The 26724-nt window shown below is 52.7% G+C and overlaps 1 protein-coding gene and 1 long non-coding RNA gene across 5 annotated transcripts in view; one reads left to right on the top strand and one right to left on the bottom strand.

Moving 5' to 3' along the window:
- Positions 1 to 26724, top strand: part of MIDEAS (mitotic deacetylase associated SANT domain protein) — a 68923-nt gene that overhangs the window by 38374 nt on the left and 3825 nt on the right. For all 3 annotated transcript variants that reach the window (XM_020906861.2, XM_020906859.2, XM_020906862.2), the window contains 11 exons: positions 8315 to 10007; positions 11193 to 11489; positions 16625 to 16970; positions 18930 to 18996; positions 19437 to 19579; positions 19698 to 19801; positions 20258 to 20333; positions 21000 to 21088; positions 23326 to 23475; positions 24681 to 24893; positions 26432 to 26628. In XM_020906861.2, coding sequence (XP_020762520.2) covers positions 8556 to 10007; positions 11193 to 11489; positions 16625 to 16970; positions 18930 to 18996; positions 19437 to 19579; positions 19698 to 19801; positions 20258 to 20333; positions 21000 to 21088; positions 23326 to 23475; positions 24681 to 24893; positions 26432 to 26628 — 3134 coding nt within the window. In that variant the 5' untranslated portion in view covers positions 8315 to 8555. The remainder of the gene's footprint in view (positions 1 to 8314; positions 10008 to 11192; positions 11490 to 16624; positions 16971 to 18929; positions 18997 to 19436; positions 19580 to 19697; positions 19802 to 20257; positions 20334 to 20999; positions 21089 to 23325; positions 23476 to 24680; positions 24894 to 26431; positions 26629 to 26724) is intronic.
- Positions 10184 to 26493, bottom strand: LOC110146178 (uncharacterized). Of its 2 annotated transcripts, none has more exons than XR_011488371.1 (4): positions 26408 to 26493; positions 16506 to 16625; positions 11147 to 11205; positions 10184 to 10341 (listed from the first exon to the last, which is right to left on the bottom strand). It is a non-coding gene; the product is annotated as an uncharacterized lncRNA (long non-coding RNA). The 2 variants fall into 2 exon arrangements; XR_011488372.1 differs by lacking the exon at positions 26408 to 26493 and adding an exon at positions 25676 to 26148.

The following is a 26724-nucleotide window of genomic DNA, read 5'->3' as shown; positions in this document are numbered from 1 at the left end:
ATCTGACCTCTAGCCTTTCCTCTGCTCCAGCACCCGGGCATGCCCTGGGCTGCTCAGGAAGCACTGCGGATTTTCCCACCCGGAGCCTGTACCCCGTTACCAGACCCACGAACCAATCTCTCAGGGTGGGTTTGAGAACCACTGCTCAACACTGGCAGGCAGCAGAGTGTGATAGAGACCCGGTGGCAGGCTTGGATTGGAATCCCGGCTCTTCCCTTGGGACCTCAGGCTGTGACCTGGTACAAGTTACTTTTCAGAGCTAACCTTTCCTCCTTTCTCAGGTGGGAATAAGTGGTTGTACAAGTGAGCACTACTCACACTCGTTGGACACATGGGCAGAGCTAGTGGCTGCTCTGTATTGTGGCAGTCACTTGTCACAGAAGTGATTCCTGGACACAGGCCTTGCTCCCCCTCTCCCTTGCTCCTGAATTCCTCAAAGGCAGAAGAAACCAATGAGTGGTGGGTTCTAGACCAGACATGGTTACCTGACAACCAGTTTACTGTTTCCTCTCCATTGGGCCACGTTGCCTCCAGGCCCTGCTTCTCCCAGCCTTGCTGCAAAAACAGAGGGGAACTGAAGAAGCCTTGTGGACTTGTGGCTAACACTGAGTAAAAGCATGCAGATTCAGAAAGGGTGAGAACAGTGTGTGCTGGAGGGCTGCCTGGAGGAGGTAGGCTTTGAAAGGAGGCAGGTTGTCAGAGTGGTGGCAGGGCTTCCAGGCAGAGTGAACTGCTCCAGCCAAGGTTCAAAGTCGGGGAATTCTTCCCAGGGTCACCTATTCCCTGCATGTATCTCGAGCCCCCGGACAGGCTACCTTGCATTATAATTCATTTGTGTTTCTGTTCTTCTCCCCCACTTTGGACTGGTAGCTCTGTGTGGGTAGGGACTGTATCTTATCTCCTGTGTCTCCTCAGAGCCTGGCCAGTTTTCGGCAAATGCTTGTTGAGTGGATGAAGGGGCCGTGGGCAGACCTGCAGGGCTACAGAAGAGTATGTGTGTGTGAGAGGGGGAGCAGGCAGGGCAGGGTCATGATGAGGGAGGTCCCTGCGAGTGGCCTTCTCGGTATGTTAGTCTGGGGCAGAGTCTGGCATTGGGACTCAGGAACAGACTCCAGGGAGCCCTGCCCTAGACCTGCCAGCAAGCCAGGCCCTTCCAGAAGAGGAGCCAGGCCCTTCCAGAAGGGGAGGGTGGAGCTGGAGCAGCCTCTGGTGGTGTGAACCCTGTAGGGCCTCTAGACAGTTGTGAAGTCCCCATGAAGCCCTCTCTAGAGGCTCAGTCACTGAAGGGCTGGCCGCAGGGACACTTGCCTTGTCTCTTCTGGAGACAGTCTGAACCTGCCAGCTTCCACTTTCCCCCTCCCCCCCGGAAGTCCCAAGTGCTGTAGAAGGGGATTTCCTGAGCTGCCTGTGGTCCTCGGTGGCCCTTGCCCAGGAGGGAAGCAGGCCAGTTCCCCCCGAGTGTGGACAAAAGCTGGACCAGGAGCTCAGTCCATTCCAGGCTCTGCCTCAACCTTGAAGTTTTCTCTCTGCCTCAGCTTCCCTGCTGTAAAACGGATCTGGGTGTCCCAGCTTTCTCAGACATCCTGGGGGTGTTTGTGGGGGCAGTAGGGGAGGGGATGATAAAGAGAGATGCCTGAATGAACCTCCATAGTGGGTGCCTCCTATGGCAGAGGATTTCCTCTCACTTGTATCCCTTTAAAAGCATCTCTGTGTTGGCATTGTTACAGTCCAAGCTCAAACTGCAGGCAGCTCAAACCCTGGCCAAGCCTCTGAGTCTGTCCAGCTTGACTGCTGGGACTCCTGGGACCCGTGACACCCTGGCCTGGCCAGGTCTTGCCTCTGCATTTCAAGCCTGAGGTTCAGTCTGGAGAAGTGATAATCCAAGGACTCTCTCTGGGCTGGGAACAGGCAGATCATGGGTCTGTTCTCTCATACCCCCAGGGGAACTGACACTTGTGGGAGGCAGGTCCTCATCTCTGTGGCTGGTGTCTCCTTCCTTATTGGTTTTACATGCTTCCTGAGAACAGGACTTGTGTGTCCAGTGACTTAGAAAAATGGGGCCCTTCAGCCTGGGTGTGAACTTCCAGTTAGAGAGGGCACACAGCACTGCAAATGATTACACTGTGTCCAGAGGCAAGGTCTGCCTAGGGCCTGGGCAACTCTAGCTGGCCCAAGATGGCAGTTGTGGGCCATTTGCCCAGTCTGCCTGCAGCCAATGGCCCCAGAATATCTGAGTGAGAGCTTTTCAGGATCCGAGCCTGGGCTGGAGGGCCAGCCGGGCTATGCTGGGCTCCTTTGGAGAGGGTCCCTTATCACTGCCCTGGGCAGACATGTAGCCAGACACGTTGGCTCTGCCCAACCAGGTCAGGGCACAAGGTAAACAGATCCACAGGCTCATGTCCCTGGCCTTGGTCTAGGCAGGAGCAGGAAGCCTCTCAGGAAAAAAGAATGGGCCAGGGGACAACAGTGGGGGCTAGCACTTTCTCAGTTGTCCTGCGTGTCCTGAACTGCATGTGGGACAGTGAGTGACAGTCAGGGGACAAGTAGCTTAGGGGCCCACAGTTGGAAAAGGATTTGTGTTCAGCTTAGTGGATGGCATCTGGGGCCACTGATGGGGTTATAAAACTGGACTTCACTTCATAGCAGGGTGATGTGCTCAGGAGCTCTGATGTACATCGGGGAGAGGGACCGGAAGTCAGAGCTGGGCAGGAGCCCAGGGTGGACACACAGGCATGAATAGTTGCTCTGCCCAGGCAGGGCTCTGACTCACTTTGGGCGCAGTCTTGAATGAGCAACCTAAGAGGCAGGTACAAGCCGAGAGCCAAGGCACAGTGATCTGTAGACTCTGGCCCCCTGGAGCTTGTTGTCTGCTGGCAGACAAAGAAATAGGCATCTGGAATTCAGTGGGCTGAGCCCAGCCTTGGTGTTTAGGAGGTATTATGGGCTCAGAGTATAGTCCTTGGCTTCGGCTTGGGGTGAGAAAAGACTTCCCAGAGGAAGCAATGTCTCAGACCTGCAGGATGAGTAGGACTTGGTCAGATGAAAAGGGTGGAATGGTGTGCTCGGCAGGGAAACTGCCTGGTCAGAGACCTGGAACAAAGCGGGAACAGCGTTTTGGAGCAGGAGCCGCTCTGAATGATGGCTCCAGCATGGAGTGTTGACACATGTGGCAGGAGCCCAAGTCTGCAGGGACCTGTGGGCCAGATCGGGAGTTTAGACTTTGTCCTAAGATAGCCAGATACGGAGCTGGCTGGCCTAGAGGTCTGGGTCCTTGTCGGGTGCCATATTTAGGTCTGTTTGCTCACGTTGAAGATGGATGAGCTCTGACTCCCCCTCTTCCTGGTGCTGAGTTTGTGGGGCCGGGGTGGTGGAGCAGGAAATTGGAGCATTAGCATCCTGGGGTGGAGGGATCCTTCCGTCCCCTGTCATCCCCGGGCCAGAGCTGAAGCCCCAAGGCTGCTGGGACTGGGCTGGGCACCCCTTTCTTGGCCTCGTAACCGTGACCCACAACAGTCTCGTCTCTCGGATGACTGCACTGAACGCCCCAAGCTTGAGGATTGTCCCCTTGGTGGTCATGGCCCAGCCCCATGGCCAGTGAGGGCTCACTGGCCTCTCCTAGTCAATGTCCACATGCAGCCGGGCCGCTGAGGGCACGTGGGGAGCGGTGTGTGTTCAAGTTGCTGTCCTTGGAGGGCCTGGTGTCACCACCAGCGCAGAACACCCAAGAGCCTTTTCGGCACCTTCCCTCATGTGTCTGCAGAACACGTGTAGGTTCAGCGCCGTTTTCTTTTCTTCGTGCACACTGCTTTCCTCTGTAGAGAGAAAGTGTTTCTCACTGTAGGTCCTCCTGAAAGCCCCAGAGGTCCCTGGCTGTTGAGATCAGATGCCGCTGTGTCTTCTGCCCAGGGCTGTCTGTGGTGTGGTCAGGGACTGGTTGCAGCAGTGAGGCTCCCGGAGGAAGGCAAGAGCGCATAGAGCCTTGACAGACAGACTGATAGAGTGGGTGTGAGTGTCTGGGGCCCCATGATGTCTGTGGGTTTCCTTTTGCTGTGTTTCTGCATCCGTTTGTCAGAGGCCCTGCAGCTGGTCCCAAGGGTGAGCTGCCTGCAGGAGTTCCTCCTTATACCCCATTCCCTGCAACCTCAGGGTTGAATCGGGTAGGGAACCTTCAGAAAGGATGGCTTCCTACCTCTCCCTCACTGTGAGGAAGGCCCGGCTGGCTTCCACCTGAGGGACAGAGGAGGAGGGCTGGGGCAGAAGAAATGGGAGGATGTGGTTTGGGCCTGAGCAGAGTTGCAGGCTGTGACATATGAGTGGGCTCAGAGCTGGAAGCCCCACCAGCAGCCCCCAGAACTGAGGCAGGGGTGGGCTTGCAGGGGCTGGAGGGTCCAGCTCTGAGAGTGAGGTGGAAGTGACCAGTGCAGTCTCAAGTCCTCCCTGTGGGTGGACCTCCCACGGCAGCTGGCGCCTCTGTGGTATGGGTCCCCCACCCCCCTTCCTTCTCTTTCTGCAGGTCTGAGGGCCTAAGCTGTAACTGGGGCAGAATAGGAGATGTTTACCTGTTCAGTTAAGGGGCTTCCCAGCACCAGTGAGGAGGGAGATCCGTGTCCAGACAATTCTTGCTGTGCTCTGGGAGGGTGGTATGCAGAGAGGTTCCTGGTGTCTTAGCAGCATGCCTTGGTGGTAGTGGTTTAGTCACTAAGTTGTGTCCGACTCTTGCGATCCCATGGACTGTAGCCTGCCAGGCTCCTCTGTCCATGGGATTCTCTAGGCAAAAATACTGGAGTGGGTTGCCATTTCCTTCTCCAGGGGATCTTCCTGACCCAGGAATTCAACCCAGGTCTTCTGCATTGCAGGCAGATGATTTACCAACTGTTAGGAGGGAAGCCCAGCAGCGTGTGTTGGGGATGGGGAATAAGAACTTGGTCTTGGAGTTCAAGCCCCGGCTCTGTAGGATCATTACCGTGTGACCTTTGGCGAGTTATTCAGCCCTTCAGAGCCTAACTCACCTGGAAAATAGAGGTTTAAATAACAATGCTTCATGTTTTGGCTTCATGCTACTTTATAAAGCTGTTGTGGGAATTAAATATGTGCAGAGTACTTAGGATCTGCCTGGCACGGTGCACTCTTGTTGTTCGTATCATTATAAATACTACTACTTCTCCACTGACTACCGCCACCACTACTGCTTCTTGCCCTGCTGTCTTGGTGTGTCCTCCCCTCCTACCACTGGGCTTCTCGGGCGTTTTCCACTCTTTTCCCCATCCCCCCACGTAATGATCTTTCCTTGAGGGTCGCAGGCGTGGGTATCTGTGCTCTTAGCATTATGAGCAGCGTTCCAGTGGGGGGTGACAGGGAGGCCTCTGTAGAAGCTTCAGCCTCCCCAGACTTGGCCCCTTTGATTTTTTTCTCAACCAGCCCCTGGCCCGGCAGCTTTGAAAACCTGCTGTGGTGTGAGGAGTCAAGGTCCTCCCTGATGGGCAGGGTAGGGGGTGGGCGGCAGACCCAACAGCTGCGGCTGAGCCAGCATGGGACTGGGGCAGAAGCAGCTCTGCCTCGGATGCCCTTTCTCAGACTCCACCCCGACCTCCCCAGCCCCAATCCCAACCCCAACCCCTCTGCGCTGAGCGGCCATGCCTGTGCCTGGGCACCTCCATGAGGCACGTGCACCCGGGCCCATGGGCCACGTGGGCTTTCCCTTCCTCCAAGCCCCAAGCCTGTACTGCGGCTCACCAGGCAGTGGGGCTGGGGTGGGGTGGGGGGTGTTGTGTGCCTGCTCTGTCAGGGGAGGGGAGGCTCCCTGCTCCCTGGAGGCACGTGGACCTGCCAACTCCCCCTCGTACCCCCCCTTACACACACACACTCACGCGCATGCACACACACTTGTACGCACATGCATACACACACACACACGCAGCATGTCCTTCCTTCCTCTGTCTTGTACGTGGACCTGCCAACTCCCCCTCATACCCCCCTTACACACACACTCACACGCATACACACACACACACACACACACACGCACGCAGCATGTCCTTCCTTCCTCTGTCTTGTACGTGGACCTGCCAACTCCCCCTCATACCCCCCTTACAGACACACTCACACGCATACACACGCACACACACACACACACGCAGCATGCCCTTCCTTCCTCTGTCTTGTACGTGGACCTGCCAACTCCCCCTCATACCCCCCTTACACACACACGCACACGCATACACATGCACACACACACACACACACACACACACACACACACGCAGCATGTCCTTCCTTCCTCTGTCTTGTAGTGCTTCATTCTGATTGGAGAGGCAGAGCCAACTCCTATGGCCGGGACAGTCCCACCCTGCAGCTTCACCCTGACGCCCAGGCTTGTTTTCGGTCTGGGGGGGGCTTTTGGGTCTCTCTCTCTCTGCTCTGTGTGCTGGCTTGGCCGTCAGGGCGTGAGAGTTTAAAAGCAAGAGAAAGGGGTTTGTTTAGAAGGTGGTTTCTGTGGCCTCGGCGCTCTCTGCCTCCCAAATCCTCGCGGGGTGTGGCAGGGGGTGGGTGAGGGGGCGCCTGGGTCACTTGGATACCCTCCTCACCCTCCCCCAGCTTCCACAGGCGAGACAAAGGGGATGCCGCTCGGGGAGCCGCTCTCGCTCACAGCAGGGCCGGGAGCTGGGGAAGGAAATGGAGGAGGAAGTTCCTCCCCTTCTGGGTGCTGGGTGAAAGTGAAAGGCAGCAGGGGGCCGGAGTGAGTCACAGCCGCTGCGGGAGGGGAAGGGAGCTGCGGAAGCCTGCAGAGGAGCGATAGCACTGCCGCCTCCCCGCGGCCCGGGCCACGCTGGGTGCAGCCAGGGCTTCACACCGGAGCTGCCCCCAACCCAGCCGGCCCGCCTCTGCGCCCCTTGGCTGGTTTCCTGCGAACTCCCCAGGCTGCTCTTGGTGACCTGGGGCGTCTAGGCTCTGATGCCGAGGTCATTCAGCTGGGACCTGCAGATGTATTCACGGGGCTGGGGGCGGGGGGGGGGGGGGGGAAACGGGGGTGGGGCGGGCTTCCCGAGCTCCCTCCCCTCCCCTCCCCTCCCTTCTAGACTTGAGTGGCTCAGGATCCGAATCTTAGTGTGGGCAAGAGGTGGGCCTGTAGCTAGCTCTCACCCTCACCAACTTCCCAGAGAGGCAAACAAAACAAAAAAATGAAACCAACCCTCACCGAAGAAAGAAAAATTCTTCAAAAATACATGCACAGTCTAGGTGTAAGTTATAACTTGCATGCAAATAATAAAAACATACGTAAATTGTAAAATACTGGTCTGGATGCCTTCTGTTCAGTAACAGGATAAAAAGGATGACCTGGGTTGTTGTTGCTTTTAAATCAAGTTACAAAGCAAACATAGGAACACTGTGAGCACGTTGGTCATGCCGTGTCTGGGAGAAGCCTTCAGGACTTGTGTTATAGAAATCCGCCTCCCCTCATTATCACAGCTATGCTGTTCTTTGCTCAAGATGCCAGGAGCTCTTTGGCGGTGGAAGAGGGTGGGCGGGGACTGCTGACCAGCTACTGGGCTGCATCCTGTCTACTGCCAGCCCAGGTTGCAAAACAGGTTCCCTGCTCCTTTGGGGAAGACTGTGGCTGCCACAGTCCCACCCAGCAGCTCCTCCCAGGGGTGGGGTTAGGACTGCACACACACCCTTCTGGGGCCTCACCTCTGTGCAGAGGGACGGCAGCCTAGTCTTGGGCCTTGACTCTGCAAGGGCCTGGTGGGGCTCCCGACCCTGCAGCTGCAACTCCTATTTTCTCCATTTCCTGCCTGAGATGTGCATGGAGCGTCAGAGGAGGCACTGGCTGAAAAAAAAAAATCCCGCTGGCTCTGTTGGGGAGGCCACTGCTAGACCGAGATGTGAGAGGACCTGGTTGGCTGCCCAGCGGGCTGAGGCCTGGCTTCAGAGGAGAAGGGAACCCCATATGGCCCTTGTCACCCCGATCCCAGCTTGACTGCAGGGGCTCAGGCTGGATCTCAGCCCCAGCTTGCCTCCTTGGCAGGTGCCTTTGTGCCAAGCGGAAGTTACACAACCAAATGAGCCATCTTGGACGCTAACCAGGAGGGCGAGGTGGTGGGACTAGGGCACCCTGAGAGATGTTGCTGCCTCCTGGTCGCTCCCCTAAGGCTCTGGCTCCTGCCTCGCCATGGTCAGTCTGTGGCCTTGAGCTTGTCCCCAGGAGGCAACGGAGCTGCAGGACCCTCAAGGCCCTCCCCTCACGTGCATACTGACCTCTGGGGGCATCCTTGGGAGGCTGCGGCTGACACTGTTGCTGTTCTTCTGTCTGCAGGCTCCAGGGCCCTGCGGAGCATCATGACCCGGGACAAGTAGAGGAGCCCAAGAGCCTCTCCGCAGAAAGGAAGGAAGAGCCCGCCGTTCTTCCTCCCTGTGCCTGACCACATCATCCAGCATTTCCTCTGGCCCCACCTCTGGCTGCTGGATTAGTGCCCGGCTTCCAGCAGGACCATCCCCCAGGGGATGGGCGACTGGTGAAGTAGGTCTCACTGCCGGGGGCCCCCGTTGGCCACACCATGAACCTCCAGGCCCAGCCCAAGGCTCAGAACAAGCGGAAGCGTTGCCTCTTTGGGGACCAAGAACCAGCTCCCAAGGAGCAGCCTCAGCCCCTGCAAGCCCCCCAGCAGCCCTCGGCTCCTCCGCAGTCAAGAGTGAAGGAGGAGCCTTACTTTGCCCACGAGGGTCCAGCAGGGGCCGCTGCCCACTCCCAGCCGGTAGAACTGCCCCCTTCCAACAGCCTGGCCCTGCTCAACTCTGTGGTGTACGGGTCTGAGCGGACCATGCTGTCCCAGCAGGTGGGCTCGGTCAAGTGGCCCAACTCCGTGATGGCTCCGGGGCGGGGCCCAGAGCGCGGAGGGGGCGGGGGTGTTAGCGACAGCGGCTGGCAGCAGCAGCCGGGCCAGCCTCCACCCCACTCGACATGGAACCGCCACAGCCTGCCCCTCTACAGCGGACCCAAGGGGAGCCCTCATCCTGGCATGGGGGTCTCTACCTACTACAACCACCCGGAGCCGCTGAAGCGGGAGAAGGGAGGCGGGCCGCAACTGGATCGCTACGGAAACGCCGTGCGGCCCATGGTGCCGCCCAAGGTGCAGCTGGAGGTGGGGCGGCCCCAGGCGCCCCTGAACTCTTTCCACGTGGCCAAGAAGCCCCCAAACCAGACGCTGCCCCTGCAGCCCTTCCAGCTGGCGTTCGGCCACCAGGTGAACCGGCAGGTCTTCCGGCAGGGCCCACCGCCCCCCAACCCCGTTGGGGCCTTCCCGCCCCAGAAGCAGCAGCCGCCGCCGCAGCAGCAGCAGCAGGCGGCCCTGCCCCAGATGCAGCTGTTCGAGAACTTCTACTCCATGCAGCAGCCACCACCCTCTCAGCAGCCCCAGGACTTTGGCCTGCAGCCGGCCGGGCCGCTGGGGCAGTCCCACCTGGCTCACCACAGCATGGCACCCTACCCCTTCCCCCCCAACCCTGACATGAACCCGGAACTGCGCAAGGCCCTCCTGCAGGAGGCAGCCCCGCAGCCTGTGCTACCTCAGGCCCAGATCGCCTTCCCCCGCCGTTCCCGCCGCCTCTCTAAGGAGGGCGTCTTGCCTTCCACTGCCCTGGATGGGGCTGGCACCCAGCCCGGGCAGGAGCCCGCCAGCAACCTGTTCCTACATCACTGGGCCCCGCAGCAGCCGCCACCTGGCTCCCTGGGGCAGCCCCATCCCGAAGCTCTGGGGTTCCCGCTGGAGCTGAGGGAGTCGCAGTTGCTGTCAGACGGGGAGAGACTGGCACCCAATGGTCGGGAGCGGGAGGCTCCCGCCATGGGCGGTGAGGAGGGCATGCGGGCGGTGGGCACAGGGGACTGTGGGCAGGTGCTACGGAGTGGGGTGATCCAGAGCACCCGACGGAGGCGCCGGGCATCCCAGGAGGCCAATTTGCTGACCCTGGCCCAGAAGGCAGTGGAGCTGGCCTCGCTGCAGAACACAAAGGTGAGTGGCAGGGGCTGGGGGCAGACCCGGCAGAGGGCAGGGTGAGCCGTGTCTGGAGCCAGGGGAGAGCAAGGGAATACAAGTCCACAAGGGCATTTTTCTCCCTTCAATGAAATGAAAGAACCCATCCATTTCAGAGAGTTTTGAACTTACCACATGCAAAGAGTCTTCATGGATATGTAGGTGTATCCACACCTGAAGGGAAGATGGGTTTTATTCACATGCAGGGTTTTAGGCAGGGCAATGCAGTGCACTTTGCAGTGGGTTGCCTTCTTCATTTGGGTCTTGCAGGGTTGGGAGTAGGGGGAGGTGAAACATTTCCAGACCTAGTATGCTAAACGACAAGAATGTGGTCATGGTTACACAAGGGGTTATACTTGTCAAACTGCACCAAACTATAATTAAAAATAGTTGCTGTTTGTTGCATGTTAATTATCTTGCAAAAAAGTTGATTTGAAAGAAAAGACAGTCTAAACGGGGAAGAAGAATTAATAGAATTTGAGCACCTGTGTTGTACTTGGAGTTTCTTATCCTTGATCCCCAGTAGTTTCTCATCAAACCTTATGGGAGGGATGCTGGGATGCTGGCATTTACCCCATTTTATTGCTAAAGAAACTAAAGCCCAGCTGGGATTTCCCAGGGTCATAAAGGTAGGATAGAAGCTAGCATCTGACTCCAAAGCCAGTGTTTGCCCCTTCCTTCACAAGCGGTCTCAATCCCCAAAACCTGTATAGCCAGACCTTTGTGTAGGAGGCTGCAGAATTGACTTCAGCCAGCTGCCAGTGGGGAGAAAGATAACGAAGACCACCCTTACTTTTCCACAGGTTCCTTGCTTACTATCTTTTGCAGAGATATGTTTTGAGTATGTAGATGCTATTTCACATGCCGCTCACTGTCTAGGCCAAACATAATATGTCTGTGAGCCATTTGTGGCCTGAGATGGCCATCTGGGGACTTCTGCTTCAGGCCAAGATGGGAGAACCTGGTAGAAGGGAGGTTATGAAAAATGTTTGGGTATATGGTGGGGGAAAGGTGGTCAGGGAAAGGCCACGTTTCCGTGGACCATTGGGAACCATCCTGGGTGTTTGAGCCTGAGTCCAATGGGACTAGGAGACCCGGACCAACAGATCAGGACTTACCTTCTAACAATCTGCATTTTCATTTCCTCTCACTCCCCTTCTCCAGGATGCCAGTGGCTCTGAGGAGAAGAGGAAAAGTGTGTTGGCTTCAACTACCAAATGTGGAGTGGAGTTTTCTGAGCCTTCCTTAGCCAAGCGAGCACGAGAGGACAGCGGGATGGTACCCCTCATCATCCCAGTGTCTGTGCCTGTGCGGGCAGTGGACCCAACTGAGGCAGCCCAAGCTGGAGGTGTTGATGAGGATGGAAAGGGTCCCGAGCAGAACCCCGCTGAACACAAGCCGTCAGTCATTGTCACCCGCCGGCGGTCCACCCGTATCCCTGGGACTGATGCCCCAGCTCAGGTATGAGAGGTGCCCCGTGCAAACAGCTCCGTACCTGAGTGCTCCTGATGTCTTAGTAGTGATATATGGGAAAAAGCAGACCGTGACAGTATAGGAGGGATTCAAGCCCCCATGGGGATATTATTTACATTTTCCAAACGGAACTTTTGGACAAATGGCACTTATAGAGGACAAAGAAACAGTTTTATATTTGAAATGTGGGCTGTTTAGGAAAATCCAGGGTGTGTGAGTCTCTTTTGTTTCAGGTCAACAAATTTTGATTGGGCCTGTTATATGGGTCAGGCCCTGTGCTGAGCTCTGGGACTAGAAATGTTTACTTGTTCTGGGATGTAGAAATGTTTACTTGTTCTGTCAGTACAAACGTGTGTTGCAATCTCCCACTAAGATTGAGGTTTTGTCTGTTTCTTCTTAGTTCTGTCAGTATTTGTTTTATACACTTTGATGCAGTGTTTGTTGCAGGCTCGTTTAGAACTGCAATAGAAACTATCATGAGATGTTTTATCTTTAGTAGTTTTTTGCCTTGTGAAGTTTGCTTTGTCAGGTATATCACTTTCTTTTGGTTAGTGTGGGTGGGAGGATGGGATCTGTACTTTTTTTATCTTTTTACTGTCAGCCTTTCCATATCATTCTACTTAAGGTGTATCTTTCAAGTGGCATGTAATTAGCATTTGTTGTTATCTGTTCTAACAATCTTTGCCTTTTTGTTAGAGCTTTGATATGGTTTACATTTAATGTAATTACTGATAAACTTCTGTTTAAATCTGCCAGGTACCTTTTCTGCCCCCCCCCACCCCCCCCCACTGCCCTCTTTTTTGTTTTCCTTTGGATTGATTGAGTTTGTTATTCCATTTCCCCTCTTTATTACTTTATTAGTTATATACTTAATGTATTACTCCTTCAGTGATTACCCTAGCAGCCTTTTTTTAACCTGGAGTTCTATGAGAGAACTAAGCCCTACAGAAAGGGATTTGAGTGACCATTTTCTCAATTATCTGGAGGATGTTACATAGCTGGTACCATTCTAGATGCATTGCAGAGAGGTTAACTTATTACACAGTGAATGCCTTATGACATTAGAGCTTAATTCTCTGTTTCCTAGAGAATGCATTCTTGGCTTATTGAAATCTAATGTAAGTTAGTGCTTTACCTCTTCTCAGACAATGCAGAGTTCTTATAACCCTTTAACTCCATTTTCCCCTAATCCCTAACTCATAGAATTACTGACATGAATTTTCATTCTCTATATATTTTAACATTATCAGGGCATTATAATATTACTGGTTTGTTCAGTTGTTTATTTTAGATTTATTCATGTATGTAGATTGTTTTGTTGTTTTTTATTTCTTGTACCTCCAAGTTTCCATCTCAAATCATTTATATGCTGTTTGAAGAACATCCCTTAGTATTTCCTTTAGTGTGAGTCTGTTAATAATAAATCTTATTAGTCTTTGATTTTCTGAAAATGTTTTTATTTCATGTTCATTTTTGAAAAATAAATTTGCTGGATAGAAAAGTCTGTATTGGTAGGTTTTTGGTGAGTTTTTTTTTTTTTTTTTTTTTGCACTTTAGAGATGTCATTCCATTGATTGTTTTCAGGCTTCTATTATAGTTACAGTGTTGAGAAGTTACTATAACCCTTATTATTGCTCCTTTGAATGTAAAGTATCTTTTTATCCCTGTTGCTTTAAGATTTTTTTTTGTCATTGGTTTTCAGCAGTTTTGCTGTAATACCTAAATATTATTCTCTTTGTATTTATCTTGTTTAGAGTGCTTCTTGAATATTCTGCTCCATTTTCTCTCTCCTCTCCTATGGGACTTCAGTTACACATTTTGTTAGAATTTTTCACTGTATCCCATATTTTATCTGTCCTTCAATTTTCTATGTTTTCTGTTATTTTTTTTCTTAGTCTGACCTATGTATCAGTCCAGCCATTCTCTCTTTAGATATGTATAATATGTTGTCAAGCTCATTCATTATACTCTTGTTTTTAGTTATTTTTCAGTTATTGAATTTTCATTTGGTTCATTTTTAAAGTTTCTAGTTCTTTGATGAGACTCTCAACAATGCCTTTTATTCTATTGCATAACTTAAGCATGTATTTCTTTTCTCCTCTTTTTTTGGGGGGGTGAGGGTGGTGCACTGCATGGCTTATGAGATCTTAGTTCCTTGACCAGAGATTGACCTGGGCCCCAGCAGTGAAAGTGCTGAGTCCTAGCCACTGGACCACCAGGGAATTCCCAAGCATAGTTTTCTTAAAGTTTATATCTGATAACTCCATTAATGAGATCCCTGTGGATCTGGGTCTATTATCTGCTATTTCTTGTTTTTAAATCCCATCTTGCTCTCTTGTATATCTGGTTATTTTTAATTGAATGTCAGACATTATATATGAAAAGTTGCTGGAGATAATTAAAGACTCTGGATGATATTCTCCTCTCCTGGAGAGGATCTGTCTTTGCATCTGACAGGTAGCAAAGAGCACAGGCAATCCTGGATTGCTTTAACATAATCAGATAGTTTGAAGCTAGGCATTATTCCACTTGAGAACTAGTCTATTTCTGATTCACTTTTATTCCAAGGATATCGCCCTTTGGAGTCCCAAAGAGCCTACAGGTTTACCAGGTTCTCCTCCTTTGGCAAGCTCTAAGCCCCAGTTTTTATTCTGATGGCTCCTTGAATTTATTAAAAGCTCTGCTCCGTTTTTCAGCCTCTCAGTTGTCTCTTCCATAACAGCATCTCTCTCAGGAAAACACAATTGCAAATGCTGGACTCACCTTTTTGGCTTTCCTCTTTTCCCTGGACCTTGGCACTTTAATTCTTTGCCAACTCCTCAGCTCTCTTGAATACCCACAGAAATGTGGCTTTGTATTGAATCTGGATTTTTTAGTCATTCTCAGCTGGAGAGCTGGCCTGCATGCCTAATGTCTGTAACACAAAAGAGAGCTCCAAGATTTTCATGAGCAGCATAGTCTCTGCTCTCTGGAATCTTGTTCTCTGGTTGTGGGAAAGATTGTGGTGGAGGCTGGAGGCCTGGGCAGCTTGTCTAAGGATGGCAGGACAGAGCCTAAGCAACTACACTGTTCAACATGCCCATTTTGTAGATGAAGAAATAGGTCCCAGCAAGGCCAGGGGCTTATCTAAGATCATACAGCCAAGTAGTGGCAGAGCTAGCCCTGGAATTTGGATCTCTTATTTCCTGCCTGAGGCTCTGTCTACACTAGGCTTTTGGGGAGGTCCGTCCATCTCTTTCTCTCTCTTTATCTTTGTGTTATGGACATTTTTGATCATGTGCAAAAATAGAGTGGTAAAATGAATCCTAATATCTACCCATCACCCTCTTTTACAGTTTTCAAAATGCAACTAATCTTCTTTCATTTGTACTTTCACTTCTTCCTGCCACTGGATTTTTTTTTTTTTTGAAGCAAATCCCAAACATCACATTATTCTAAACATAAATACTTTGTTTTTGTATCTGAAGTACATCATATTATACATAAGAATTCTTTTGTGTTTCTTTCTTTCCTTCCTTCCATGATATCATTATCACATTGTCATTGAAAAAATCAATATGAAAAATATAGTCAAATAATTAATAGAATAGTTTAAATCCATTTTCCTTATAAAATCACAAAACATTACTGCTAACTGGGTTTAGGTTGGATTTCTTGTCTAGCAAGTTTGGGGGCTTTTGGCTCCATTGCATTTTTTTTTTTTTTTTTTGCAATCATATTGTGCCCCTAAGTAGGGGGGGAAATGAACAGTGTCATTTCTTCCTAGTCTGTGGAACAGCAGAGAGGGTGTAAATGGCTAAAAGACAAGGCCAAGACCTTATGGGGAGTCCGGGCCCTCCGCTGGAAGGTCTTGTGGGAGCTGGAATCCGAAAGGGGCAGAAAGCCTGTGGTTCCTGGGCCCACTCAGTCCATGCGCACCCAGGGAGGTGATGGAGGTTGCTTGCTCACTCCTGTCGGACTCCCATTCTCTCTTGAGAGGGTAGGGATGCAGCGAAGAGAGGCCTGTATTCCTGTACAGCCCTGCCCTCTATTCTGTGTGGAGGCCCACGAGGAAAACCAAACAGGCAGAAGTGTAAGCCAGGAGGGCTAACTTTTGACAGCACAAGTAGGCTAGCCGGTGATCGTAGGACGAAGACTATGAGAATCAAAGTTCTTCAAGGACAGGGCTGTCCTGTTCACTATGTGGGCACATGCCCAGCTTGGGTCTTGAAAGTTCTTCAAGGACAGGGCTGTCCTGTTCACTATGTGGGCACATGCCCAGCTTGGGTCTTGGCACATGATATGGACCTCCATCTAATGTAGAACTTGGGGTTTAAGTAGTGACGGCAGCCAGTACTGACTAGCTACTATGCACCAGGTGCTGTTCTCAGTGATCCCTGTGTATTAATTCATTTAGTCCTCTTAGCTACCCCATTGGGTCGGTATTTGTTGTGAAGTCACTCAGTCATGTCCGACTCTTTGCGACTCCATGGACTAATGTAGCCCACCAGGCTCCTCTATCCATGGGATTCTCCAGGCAAGAATACTGGAATGGGTTGCCATTTCCTTTTCCAGGGGATCTTCCTGACCCAGGGATCAAACCCAGGTCTCCCGCATTGCGGGTAGACGCTTTAACCTCTGAGCCACCAGGGAAGTCCTTCCCATGTTAAAAACGAGAATGCACAGAGTTAAGTGGTTTTAAGTGGTAAGGAAAGGAAGTAGCTCCCAGTTCAAGTGATCCAGTCTCAGTGCCTGGGCCCTTAACCACAGTAGTTCCCTGCCCTGTAGCATACTTCACAGCAAGTGTTGGCAACTGTGGCCTGTGCACTAAATCCAGCCCTAAGACTCGTTTTTTACACTTCAAAGAATTATTTAAAAAGAGCGGGGGTAGGGTAGGGGTGGGGTCAGGAGAAGACTGAAGACTATGCATTGACAAATGTGTGTATGTGGCCCACAAGCCTAAAATATTTACTATTTAGCCCTTGACAGACAGTGTGCCGACCCCGCTCCCTGTCTCTGGCTTGCCTTGGTGGGTGTGGTAGGCAGACTGAGTTCCGGAGGTGAGACTGGCAAGCAGTGGTCAAGACTTCAGTGTTCCCAGGATGCGGGATGCTGAGCCGTCTTGGTTCTGTTTCCTTCTCCAGGCTGAAGACATGAACGTTAAGCTGGAGGGAGAGCCTTCAGTGCGGAAACCAAAGCAGCGGCCGAGACCTGAGCCCCTGATCATCCCCACCAAGGCGGGAACTTTCATCGCCCCACCCGTCTACTCCAACATCACCCCCTACCAGAGCCACCTGCGCTCCCCTGTCCGCCTTGCCGACCACCCGTCCGAGCGGAGCTTTGAGCTGCCCCCCTACACGCCACCCCCTATCCTCAGCCCCGTGCGGGAAGGCTCTGGACTCTATTTCAATGCCATCATGTCAACCAGCAGCATCCCAGCCCCTCCTCCCATCACGCCAAAGAGTGCCCATCGCACCCTGCTCCGGTCTAGTGAGTGACACCCCACCAGCCCCACCCCTGGCAGCCGTGGCGGGCAGGCAGTGTGGAGGGGAGGAGGGTGGTGGACAGGGAAGACTCGGGCTTAGGGCTGCTGGGGACTGAGCCGGAATACTGTGGGGAAAGGGGCTCTGCTGTCTGTCTTCTGAGAGAGAGGAGGAGGTTGTCCTGGGGTGGGGGAGAGGAGGTGTTACCCCAGCTGCTTGGACTTAAACCCCAATTCCACCATTTACTGTTACATCCCCTGTGGGAGGCATTTAAACTCCCTGGCTCTCAGTTTCTTCTGTATTTAAGTGAGGACGTTTGTAGTATTTGGTTAATGATGAAATGCCAATATGTGTTCAGCTATTTTTAGAATCACAAACAGCAGTTTCCCATGGCTCAGCCTAATAGCTTGCCTCAGAGGGTTGTGGTGAGGTTCAGATGCATTAAGACACCTAAAGCACTTCACATCGTCTCTGATGTGTCACATTCGTTCTTAATATTATGTGGCAGATTCTGTCTCCCTGGTCTCTTCAACAGTCATTTTGGCCCAGAGCAGACATTTTGGCTGGCTTGGGTGGTGAATTGCTAAAAAAATGTTGTCCACTCCACATTTCCCCTGGAAAAAGGAGATAATCCTATCAGGGTGATAGAAAGGATTAAGAAAAAGTAAACCTATCCAGAGATAGGACAGGGGTGAGTCACCGTGTTAACCTCTGACCCTGACTTCCTCATGACATGGCTCTCTGGTGCCCCCTGGTGTCTGGGTGAGAAATGACTCGCCCCTGAGCTGATGCGCCTTTGGCTCTTCCACTTCTAACTGGAAGCTTGGAAGCTTCCCTCCCTCCCTGGGTGGTGCAAGAAGAAAGTCACTGCGGAGGCCAGCTTGGCGACAGAGAAGAGGTCCTGTCCATCCTTGAGTATTTTTCTTGCACTTAGATGTAAAGCCTGAAGCGGATCTTGTGAGGCACCAAGTAACATGGGGGACGCCGTGATGTGTTTCAGAGACAGTGCTGGGTCCCTGGGGAGTTGACTTGGAGGCCTGGGAGGCAGGGAGGCAAGCATTCAGGCAGGATGGGAATCAGCGGTCAGTGAGTGAAGCGGACTTCAAGCTTGGGAGCCTGCAGAGGTTGCTAGCCCTGGTGGTGAGGAAAGCATTTACTGAAGAGAGGGTGGGGCTAGAGCTGCACTTGAACTAGGAAGCGGGTGGGGAGGGCGCCCTGGGCTGACGAAGGGAAAGGTGCAAAGGCCTGGAGGTGGAACGTGCAGGGAGCGCAAGGGGCCACGAGGGATGGACGGTCCAGGCAAGGTGGTGGTGGGAGGCAGAGTTGGCAGGGGAGCCGCCTTGGACGCTTGAGCTGAGGACTTGAGATTTCCTCTCAGGTTGCAGAGAGGAGTCAGCAGATTTTGTTTGTGGAGCTAAGGGAGTGTCTTGCTCGCATTAAGGGCATTAAGATTAGCTCGGGGAAACTGAGGCAGAGAACCTGGCCAGGAAGTGAAGAGATAATTACGAAACAGCGGTCTCCTTCACCGCCTCGCTCCTGTAGCGGAAGTGTCTGCCTCCTGTACTAGAGCAACCGTAGTTGAACGTTGGACTTGATGCTGTCGTGTGGGAGCTCCCGGGGCAGCTCTAGTAGTGTGACTGGTAGTAGTAGTAATAACAGTAGCTAGTATTGATTTCGGGCTGGGCTTTGTGCATCATTGAAGCCTGACATCATCTTAGGGGGATAGGTAGTAATGGCCCCTTGTAGCAGGTGTGAACAGGGAGGGACCCACATATTTGCTAAAAGTCACAGCTACTTGTCACAGTTGCAGGCTGCAGAGCCAGGACTCAGGGTGCCTGATTGCCCAGCGTGAAACTGAGTCACCGCTGTGGCTCCTGTGCATACAGAGCAGCCACCCCGGGCTGGGGAGGGTGGCTGTGTTCGAGGGAGGACGGTGCTGTCTCCTAACCTACTTTTTGTCCCATAGATAGCGCCGAAGTCACCCCGCCTGTCCTCTCTGTGATGGGAGAGGCCACCCCAGTGAGCATTGAGCCGTAAGTGCAGCCTAGCCTCTGGCCCAGGGGGCGAGGTTGGCCAGCTGGGGCCCAGTGAACACGGGCAGGTCAAGGAAGAGGAGGGTTCTCTGTGCTGAGGGTCTTCACTCACCCCCCCACCCCAGCTTCCACGTGGAAGTCACAGGGAAGGCAAAGGGACCAGCCCAGTTTGAATTTGCCTCCGAAGAAATCAGAAGGGCCGTCCAAGCGGTTCTTTGACTGTAAACCTGGAGGTTCTCCTCTTTGCAACTTCTGGGCCTTGCCTCTCCGGCAGCACCAGGTGCCGCTTGCTAGGCTGTCCTCAGGAAGCTGGATTCCCCCACATGCAGCTGAAGCCTTGCTCAGCCACTCCCCACCCCTTCGCCATTCCCCAGGGAGAAAGTCGGGTTCCCCATCCCCACACAATGAGGCCTCACTCCCTGTCCTTTCTACTCCTGCAGACGGATCAATGTGGGCTCCCGGTTCCAAGCGGAAATCCCCTCGATGAGGGACCGTGCCCTGGCCACTGCAGACCCCCACAAGGCTGACTTGGTGTGGCAGCCATGGGAGGTCCTGGACAGCAGCCGGGAGAAGCAGAGGCAAGGTGAGCGGCCACAAGCCAGCAGGCAAGGGCCTGCTGTTGGGCCATGGGTGGGGTAAGGCCCCAGCCCGACCCGGCCCTGCTCAGCCCTGCAAGTGCTTTTCTCTCCTCCCTCCCCCAGTGGAAGACCTGCTGACAGCTGCCTGCTCCAGCATTTTCCCTGGAGCCGGCACCAACCAGGAGCTGGCCCTGCACTGTCTGCACGAGTCCAGGGGAGACATCCTGGTGAGACCCTGCCCCCCGGTGGAGGAGGGCCCCGTGGGGAGGCCGGCAGGGAGCCGTGTCTCTGGTCCAGGAGCCAGGCCTGTCAGCGGAACTGATCGGAGGCGGGCAGGAGGGTCTGACCAAGGTGGGGATGGTAGGGGGTCGGCCCAAGGGAGCCCTGGTTCTGAACTCGAGACTTCACTGTGCAGGGTCCACTCCACAGTCTCTGGGTAGTGGGTTCTCCCCCGCTCAAACAGGGCTGTCCACTGAGGGCCGTCTCCATCTGTGACTGCTCCCTTGGGGACCAGGTGTTCTCTCTTGAGACACCCCGAATGGCCCAAACCCAGTGACCTTGCCCTCCTGCCAGACCTCTTGCCTCTCTGCAGTTAAGAGTTAAGTGCCCACCTACTCAGAGTCCTGGATTTTGGCCACTGAGAACCTGTCAGGGCCCTGACCTTTTCCTCACTTCCCTTTCAGGAAACGCTGAATAAGCTGCTACTGAAGAAGCCCCTGCGGCCCCACAACCACCCACTGGCAACTTATCACTACACAGGTGGGCTGGTGGTGTGGGCCGGGGGCCTCCAGGGCTCTCTCAGTGGGGCTCAGTGCTGAGTCACAACCCGGGGTGGGGCGGGGGTGGAAAGGTAGGGGGCCAGATAAGCCAAGATTCAGCCTGAGGGAACCCCAGAGCTGGAGTGGCTCTCACGGGGCTTCCTGTGCCCTGCAGGGGAAGGGAGAAGAGCTCCAGCAGGTGGGAGCCCATTCGGGCAAAAAAGCCCAGGAGGTATGGGTATGAGGAGCAGCAGCCCGGGGAGTGCCATGTCTTATACTGGGCACTGTGTTTTCAGAAGGATATTGACCAAGTGGCAGAATCAATAGTAGCCGCTGGTATCCAGCCCCGTCTGGTGGTGCATCCTGTCTGTGCCAGGCAGAGCACCTAGGCTTCTGCACACACGGTTTTACTCAGTCTGCACCACAGGCTGTCTGTGAGGTGGCTTCTATTATTAGATCCCATTTCACACTTTCACAAGTGGGGAAAGTGAGGCTCAGAGGCTAAGCAGCATGGCTAGTAAGTGGCAGAAGCAGGATATGCAGCCAGCTCTGAGTGCCTGCAGAGACGGTGGGTGGACGACATCACTTTTCCGCTGCTCAGAACAGCCCCCCGCAGTGCTCCCAGGCCCATCCCGCCCTCCTACCATGCTCCCTCCTTGCCCTGCAGGCTCCGACCAGTGGAAGATGGCTGAGAGGAAGCTGTTCAACAAGGGCATTGCCATCTACAAGAAGGATTTCTTTCTGGTGCAGAAACTGGTGAGCTGGGGCTCTGTTTCAGGGGCAAGAGAAGGGCAGAAGCCCCTGGAGGATTTGAGGGCTCCCTCTGCTAAAGAATCTGCCTGCAATGCAGGAGACTAGGGTTCAATCCCTGGGTGGGAAGGTCCCCTGGAGAAGGAAATGGCAACCCACTCCAGTATTCTTGCCTGGAGAATCCCCATGGACAGAGGAGCCTGGCAGGCTACAGTCCATGGGGTCACAAGAGTCGGACACGACTTAGTGACTAAACAAGCACCACCACCATCTGCTGGGGGAGGAGCAGCCTGCAATTACTTCCCAAGCCCTGTTAAAAAACAGGTCAGTGCCACTTAGTAGCTTCAGAGACATTTTTCTAAACACAAGAAGGGATATGATCAGGCCTTTCCCCCCACCTTGGTTCCACCTTCCTTCACCTTAGGGTAGTGTGGCCACACCCTGAAGTCTCAGTCCAGAGGGGCCTGAGTGGGCACCAGACCCAGTAGCACCGAACTTAAAATAGTGACCTGCCTAAGGGGAAAGAGGAAGAGGAGGAGGGCGGCAGGCACAGGAGAGCCATCGGAGGCGCTGGGGTACTTCAAAGGCCGCAGTTAGTATGTGGGAGGAGAGGTCATCCTGAGAGCCAGCAAGTGATGGGGGGGCCTCTGCCCACTTCCTGTCAGCCTGGGGCGGCCGGGGCTTCCTTCCAGGAACTCAGCTGATGGAGTAGAGGAGACCCGGGCCTAATTTTCCTAGATTTCTCTTGTCCTCTCCACCCCGCGTTCTTTGGGGAGAGTGTTCTGCTAATCTGAGGACTTGCGCCTTCCCACCAGCTCTGTGTCACAAAGCCTGAGACAGCTGAGGGAAGACGGCTTCCCAGAGTGTGCTCGTTCCTCCTGGGAGTAGGTTGTGCCAGGGACGCCCTGGGGCCTGGACCAAGTGCTGACGAGTTCTCCTCCAAGGGCCCTGTCGTGAGGACAGTCGTTTGCTGGGCTCCCTGACTGGGCAGTATTGCCGGGAAGTGCATGCCTGGGAAGCTGGCTAATGCCTTAATGAAAAGAACAGACCATTAGGCAAGCAAACAGATGATCAGAGGGAATTGATAGTAAAAGTGTAAACAGGATCTAATTAATGAATCTGTGACTTGCCCATTCCTGGGAGATGAGTCATGTCTTTTCCCTGCTTACGCACAGAGGGCCCTCACTGACCCCTTGGGCTCTGTGGGCAGAACCGCCCCAGTTCCCAGTGCAGCCCAGCAACTGGCTGAGCTGTCTGAAAGCCTGGGGAGAAAGGGGAGACTCAGAGAAAACACTCTGCTCTGGGTGGTGGGGGTGGGAGAAGTCGTCCAGAAACCAAACCCAGTGGCCAAAGGGATTTGTGAAACAGGAGGGCTAGGGTTTCAGAGCTTGGGAGGATCATTTGGTCTCACCCCACTCATTACCTACCAAGAGACTTGCCTCAGGCCACACAGCCATTCAGTGACAGAGTTAGAACAAGACTTAAGCTCCTGCTTCCTCTGCAGGTTTTCCAAGGCTTTCGTGTTAGTCTCCCCTGAGTTCCTCCCCGATATCAGGGAGTTTGATAGTTCTGTCCACACTGCTCCCTGAAGAAGAATGAAATCGTGTGCCTGGATTAATGTAGAGAGGCCGTGTTACTGGGCCTAGTCTGGCTTTGAATGTGAATGGTACCCAGACTTTTTCCTCTTTAACTTTACATTTTGAAAAATCTCAAGCTTACAGAAAGATGGAAAGAACAGTATGATGACCAGCCATATATCTGTCAGATTTCCCAGTTGTTAACATTTGCCACACTTGTTCTCTCTCTGTGTCCATAAATAAACTCACATACACATGTGTTCTCTGTTTTAACTGATCATTAAAAGTTACAGCATGACATTTGACCTAAATATTTCCTGAAACAAAGGTATTCTCCTGCAAAACCAAAGCACCATTATCACATCCAAGAAATTTAAACTGACATAATACTACTCTCTAATACGTAATCCGTATTCAAATCTCCCCAGTGGCTCCATGTTGTCTTTTTTTAGCTCTATGTAAAAAAAATGGTAAAGTGTTGGCTAATTGACTTGGTCAGTGGTTTGTGCACAGCAGACATTGGAGACGTGCTTGTATTTCCTGGGTTTACTGGATCTAGTGTTTACTAAAGTTAAGGGGGGCCACGCAGGAATGAGAAAGGCTGTAGTGCCACCAGGCAGGTGAGCTGAACCAGGAACTCTGACCTCAGTTTTGGCTTCAAACCAGATCCAGACCAAGACCGTGGCCCAGTGCGTGGAGTTCTACTACACCTACAAGAAGCAGGTGAAGATTGGCCGCAATGGGACGCTAACCTTCGGGGATGTGGATACGAGTGATGAAAAGTCGGCCCAGGAAGAGGTTGAAGTGGATATTAAGGTGATTCTCTCCCCAGCTTCAGCAGCTTAGGCTGAGCTGGGAACGTGAGCCCAAGCTCTCCAGGACTCCCTGGAGGGGAGAGAGAGGAAGGCAGTGCCCCCGACAGCCCGGGGAGTTGATGTCCTGGGCACTGGCCCTGGACCTTTGGGTTGACCTCTCTACCTGCCAGTGTCATTGTAATGATACACTGTGTTGATGCAGAACATTGGGGATATTTCCCACAGTGTTCATACCAGCATCAGTTTGTTGTCCTCTCATAGCAGACCTCTAACACTGTTTCCTCAACTTTAATCATTCTTATGTCACCTTTATGAATTCTGCTATATCTGCATTCTACCACATGTCACCATTAGTAATTTTGTCATGTCCACACACCACTTGTGCTAGTACTTAATTTTCTTTAAATCAACTCTAAAGGGAAGCTTTATATCACAATCATAAATAGAAAACCAGTGCTCCTTGTCACAGAAGGTACTGGTAAAAATAAATATATATATGAAAAGCAAACAATGTTATGAAATTCTAGCCAGGTACTACCACCTGCCAAACCTCTGAGATGAGGCCTGACCTCTCCTTGTTAAATCTAGAGAAGTATAAAAGACACATTAACGCCAATTTGAGGCTTTGTCCTTGACATAATCAGGGTTGAAAGAGAACTGAAAAGAGAATGTTATTCAGTTCTGTGAAAAGAGAATGTTATTTAATCCTGTGTCCATGTATCCACCTAATATGTTAGGGTCACAAGTCCACACTTGGTGACATGCTGCTCCAAGACAGGGAGTGATTTAGTTCCCATTTTTGCAGATGAGAGGAGGGTAGAGAGATAGAAAACGTTACAAAGATAGTTTAGAATGGAGCTCAAAGCGGCTGCCTGGCCCCACCAGGCCATCCTATCCCAAGAATGCCTCTTGGATATACCCAAGAAGACAGGTGGCCTGTGGGGTGGGACGGGCAGGTTCCCTCCATGCCCCAGCCCCACCTCAAGAGCTTGGTCTCATTCTGAGGGCTCCCAGGCCCTCAAGCCTCTCCTCTTACAGGCAGACTAGCTGTGGAAGGGTGCAGGGCCATAGCACAGAAGGCTGTGCTGGGCCAAGCAAGGCGGGCAGGACTAGCCGGGGCTGATGAGCCCCTTGCTGCATCAGAATTAGTGTATATGTCTGTGTGACCACGCTGTGGGCTCACTGCCCTGTTCTCGTCCCCCATAGACTTCCCAGAAGTTCCCAAGGGTGCCTCCTCCCAGAAGAGAGTCCCCAAATGAAGAGAGGCTAGAGCCCAAGAAGGAAGAAAAGGAGACCAGGAAGGAGGGGGAGGAGGAGATGCCAGAGACCCAGGACAAGGGGGAGCAGGAAGAGGGGCGAGAGCGGAGCCGGCGGGCAGCAGCCGTCAAAGCCACACAGACACTACAGGCCAATGAGTCGGTGAGTCTGGCCTCCCCTGGGGGAGCTCAGGGCCAAGGAGGATGGCTGGAGCTGGGCCTGGGGGTGTGGGAGGGAGGGCAGAACAGGAACATCATGATGATTGTCATCATCATGGCAGGAAGTGTACTAAATATTTTATGCTGTTAACTCATTTAATCCTCATAAACCTAGGTAGTAGGTACTGTCATCATTCCCATTTTACAGATGAGGAGATTGAGGCCCAAGATAAGATAGCTGGTAGGCAGCCTGACTCCAGAATTTGCTACTAATTTTTCACTATTCTGCTTTTCTGTCTAAGACACAGAGGAAAGAGGCTTTGTGAAAATCTGGAAGGTGTGTGGGAGGGTTGGGAAGCACTCCTGACTTATAGTTCAACAGGGCTCCCCCTTAGAGAGCTGCGTCTTTGACAAGTGTCTGAAATGGAGCTGAGACAATGAGAATAACAATAATGGTGCTTCATTCATGACTGCAAGGTGCTTTCCTGTTCATCATCTCATACATTCCTCATAATAACCCCATACAGTGTTGACTCCCACCTTGCAGATGGAGGAAACTGGGTTCAGAGATGCTAAGTGACTTGCCTGAGGTCCCACCCCAGGTCCTCCTAGTGCAGTGTTTTGTCCACCACATCACAGGCTGAGAAGCAAGACACACTGTCCAGAGCTGTTCCTGGCTCCACAAGAGACAGGGAGAGGGCCCCACAAGAGACAGACCCATGGGAAGTCTCTGCTGGCAAACTAGTATGAGACTCTTTGTTAGTTTAACTTGTATTGTATACTTACACCCTTGCAGGAAACCCCTCTCCCAAACTGCAGACACAGTGGTTTGCTCCCTTCTGAGCCTTGGTAGCACTCCTCTAAGAGCTGTTCTTTGTATATACACTCCACTGAGTTCTGCTGAACTTTTATGAATGCTTTCCTATGGGGTTTGATCCAGTGCACACGCGTGTATCTTCTAATGGCCATCTGGGTCTCCCATATCGCAAGGTCCATGGTTTGCATACCCTGAGCAGCACCTCTCCAGGTCTACACCAGGGATCCTGTGCTCTCTGTTACCTCCTTGGCATTTCCCATGGTGGCCCCTATTGTCATGAGCTAGCTGCCTGTGTGTCTGTCCCTTCAGACTGAGTTCTCTGGTGGCAGGGCCTTCTGTCCCCTCTGTACCCTCTGAGTGACCTGGCATGTTACATAGATTTGAAGCTTATTTATGGAATGATGTCATAGATGAAATACTGAAAACATGAAGCCATGTCCAAGCCAAGACCCCTGTTAGATGCATCAGGAAGTCCTGTCTTGTAGAGCTAGGGCTGTCCCACCAAATTACTGTACCAGCAATCTGTAAAAACAGAGCTGGTCAAAGATGGAATGGGCTTCCAAAAAGGCAGTGACTGCCTTGTCACTGGAAAGATTCTAGAGGATGCTAGGGGACCGTTGGGCAGGACTGCATGATCTTTACAAGCCTGCTGTTTGCTGATGTTCCAGAATTGGGGATTCTCACTTGCCTAAATCTCTCACCTCTCCTCGTTTGACCCTCTCCAGGCCAATGACATCCTCATCCTCCGAAGCCACGAGTCCAACGCCCCTGGATCTGCGGGTGGCCAGGCCTCAGAGAAGCCAAGGGAGGGGCCAGGGAAGTCTCGAAGGGCACTACCGTTTTCGGAGAAGAAGAAAAAAACAGAGACATTTAATAAGACCCAGAATCAGGAGAACACTTTCCCTTGTAAAAAATGCGGCAGGTAAGACAGCAGGCCCAGTCTCCACCGGTACCTGGCGGGTTGGCTGCGGTTGGGGGAGGGGTGGGCGGCCATTCCTAGGGAGAAGCAGGAGGAGTC

This window comes from Odocoileus virginianus, chromosome 6 (assembly GCF_023699985.2).
Source record: "Odocoileus virginianus isolate 20LAN1187 ecotype Illinois chromosome 6, Ovbor_1.2, whole genome shotgun sequence".
In the NCBI taxonomy this organism is placed as follows: Eukaryota; Metazoa; Chordata; class Mammalia; order Artiodactyla; family Cervidae; genus Odocoileus; species Odocoileus virginianus.
This window is presented reverse-complemented; position numbering and strand designations above follow the sequence as displayed.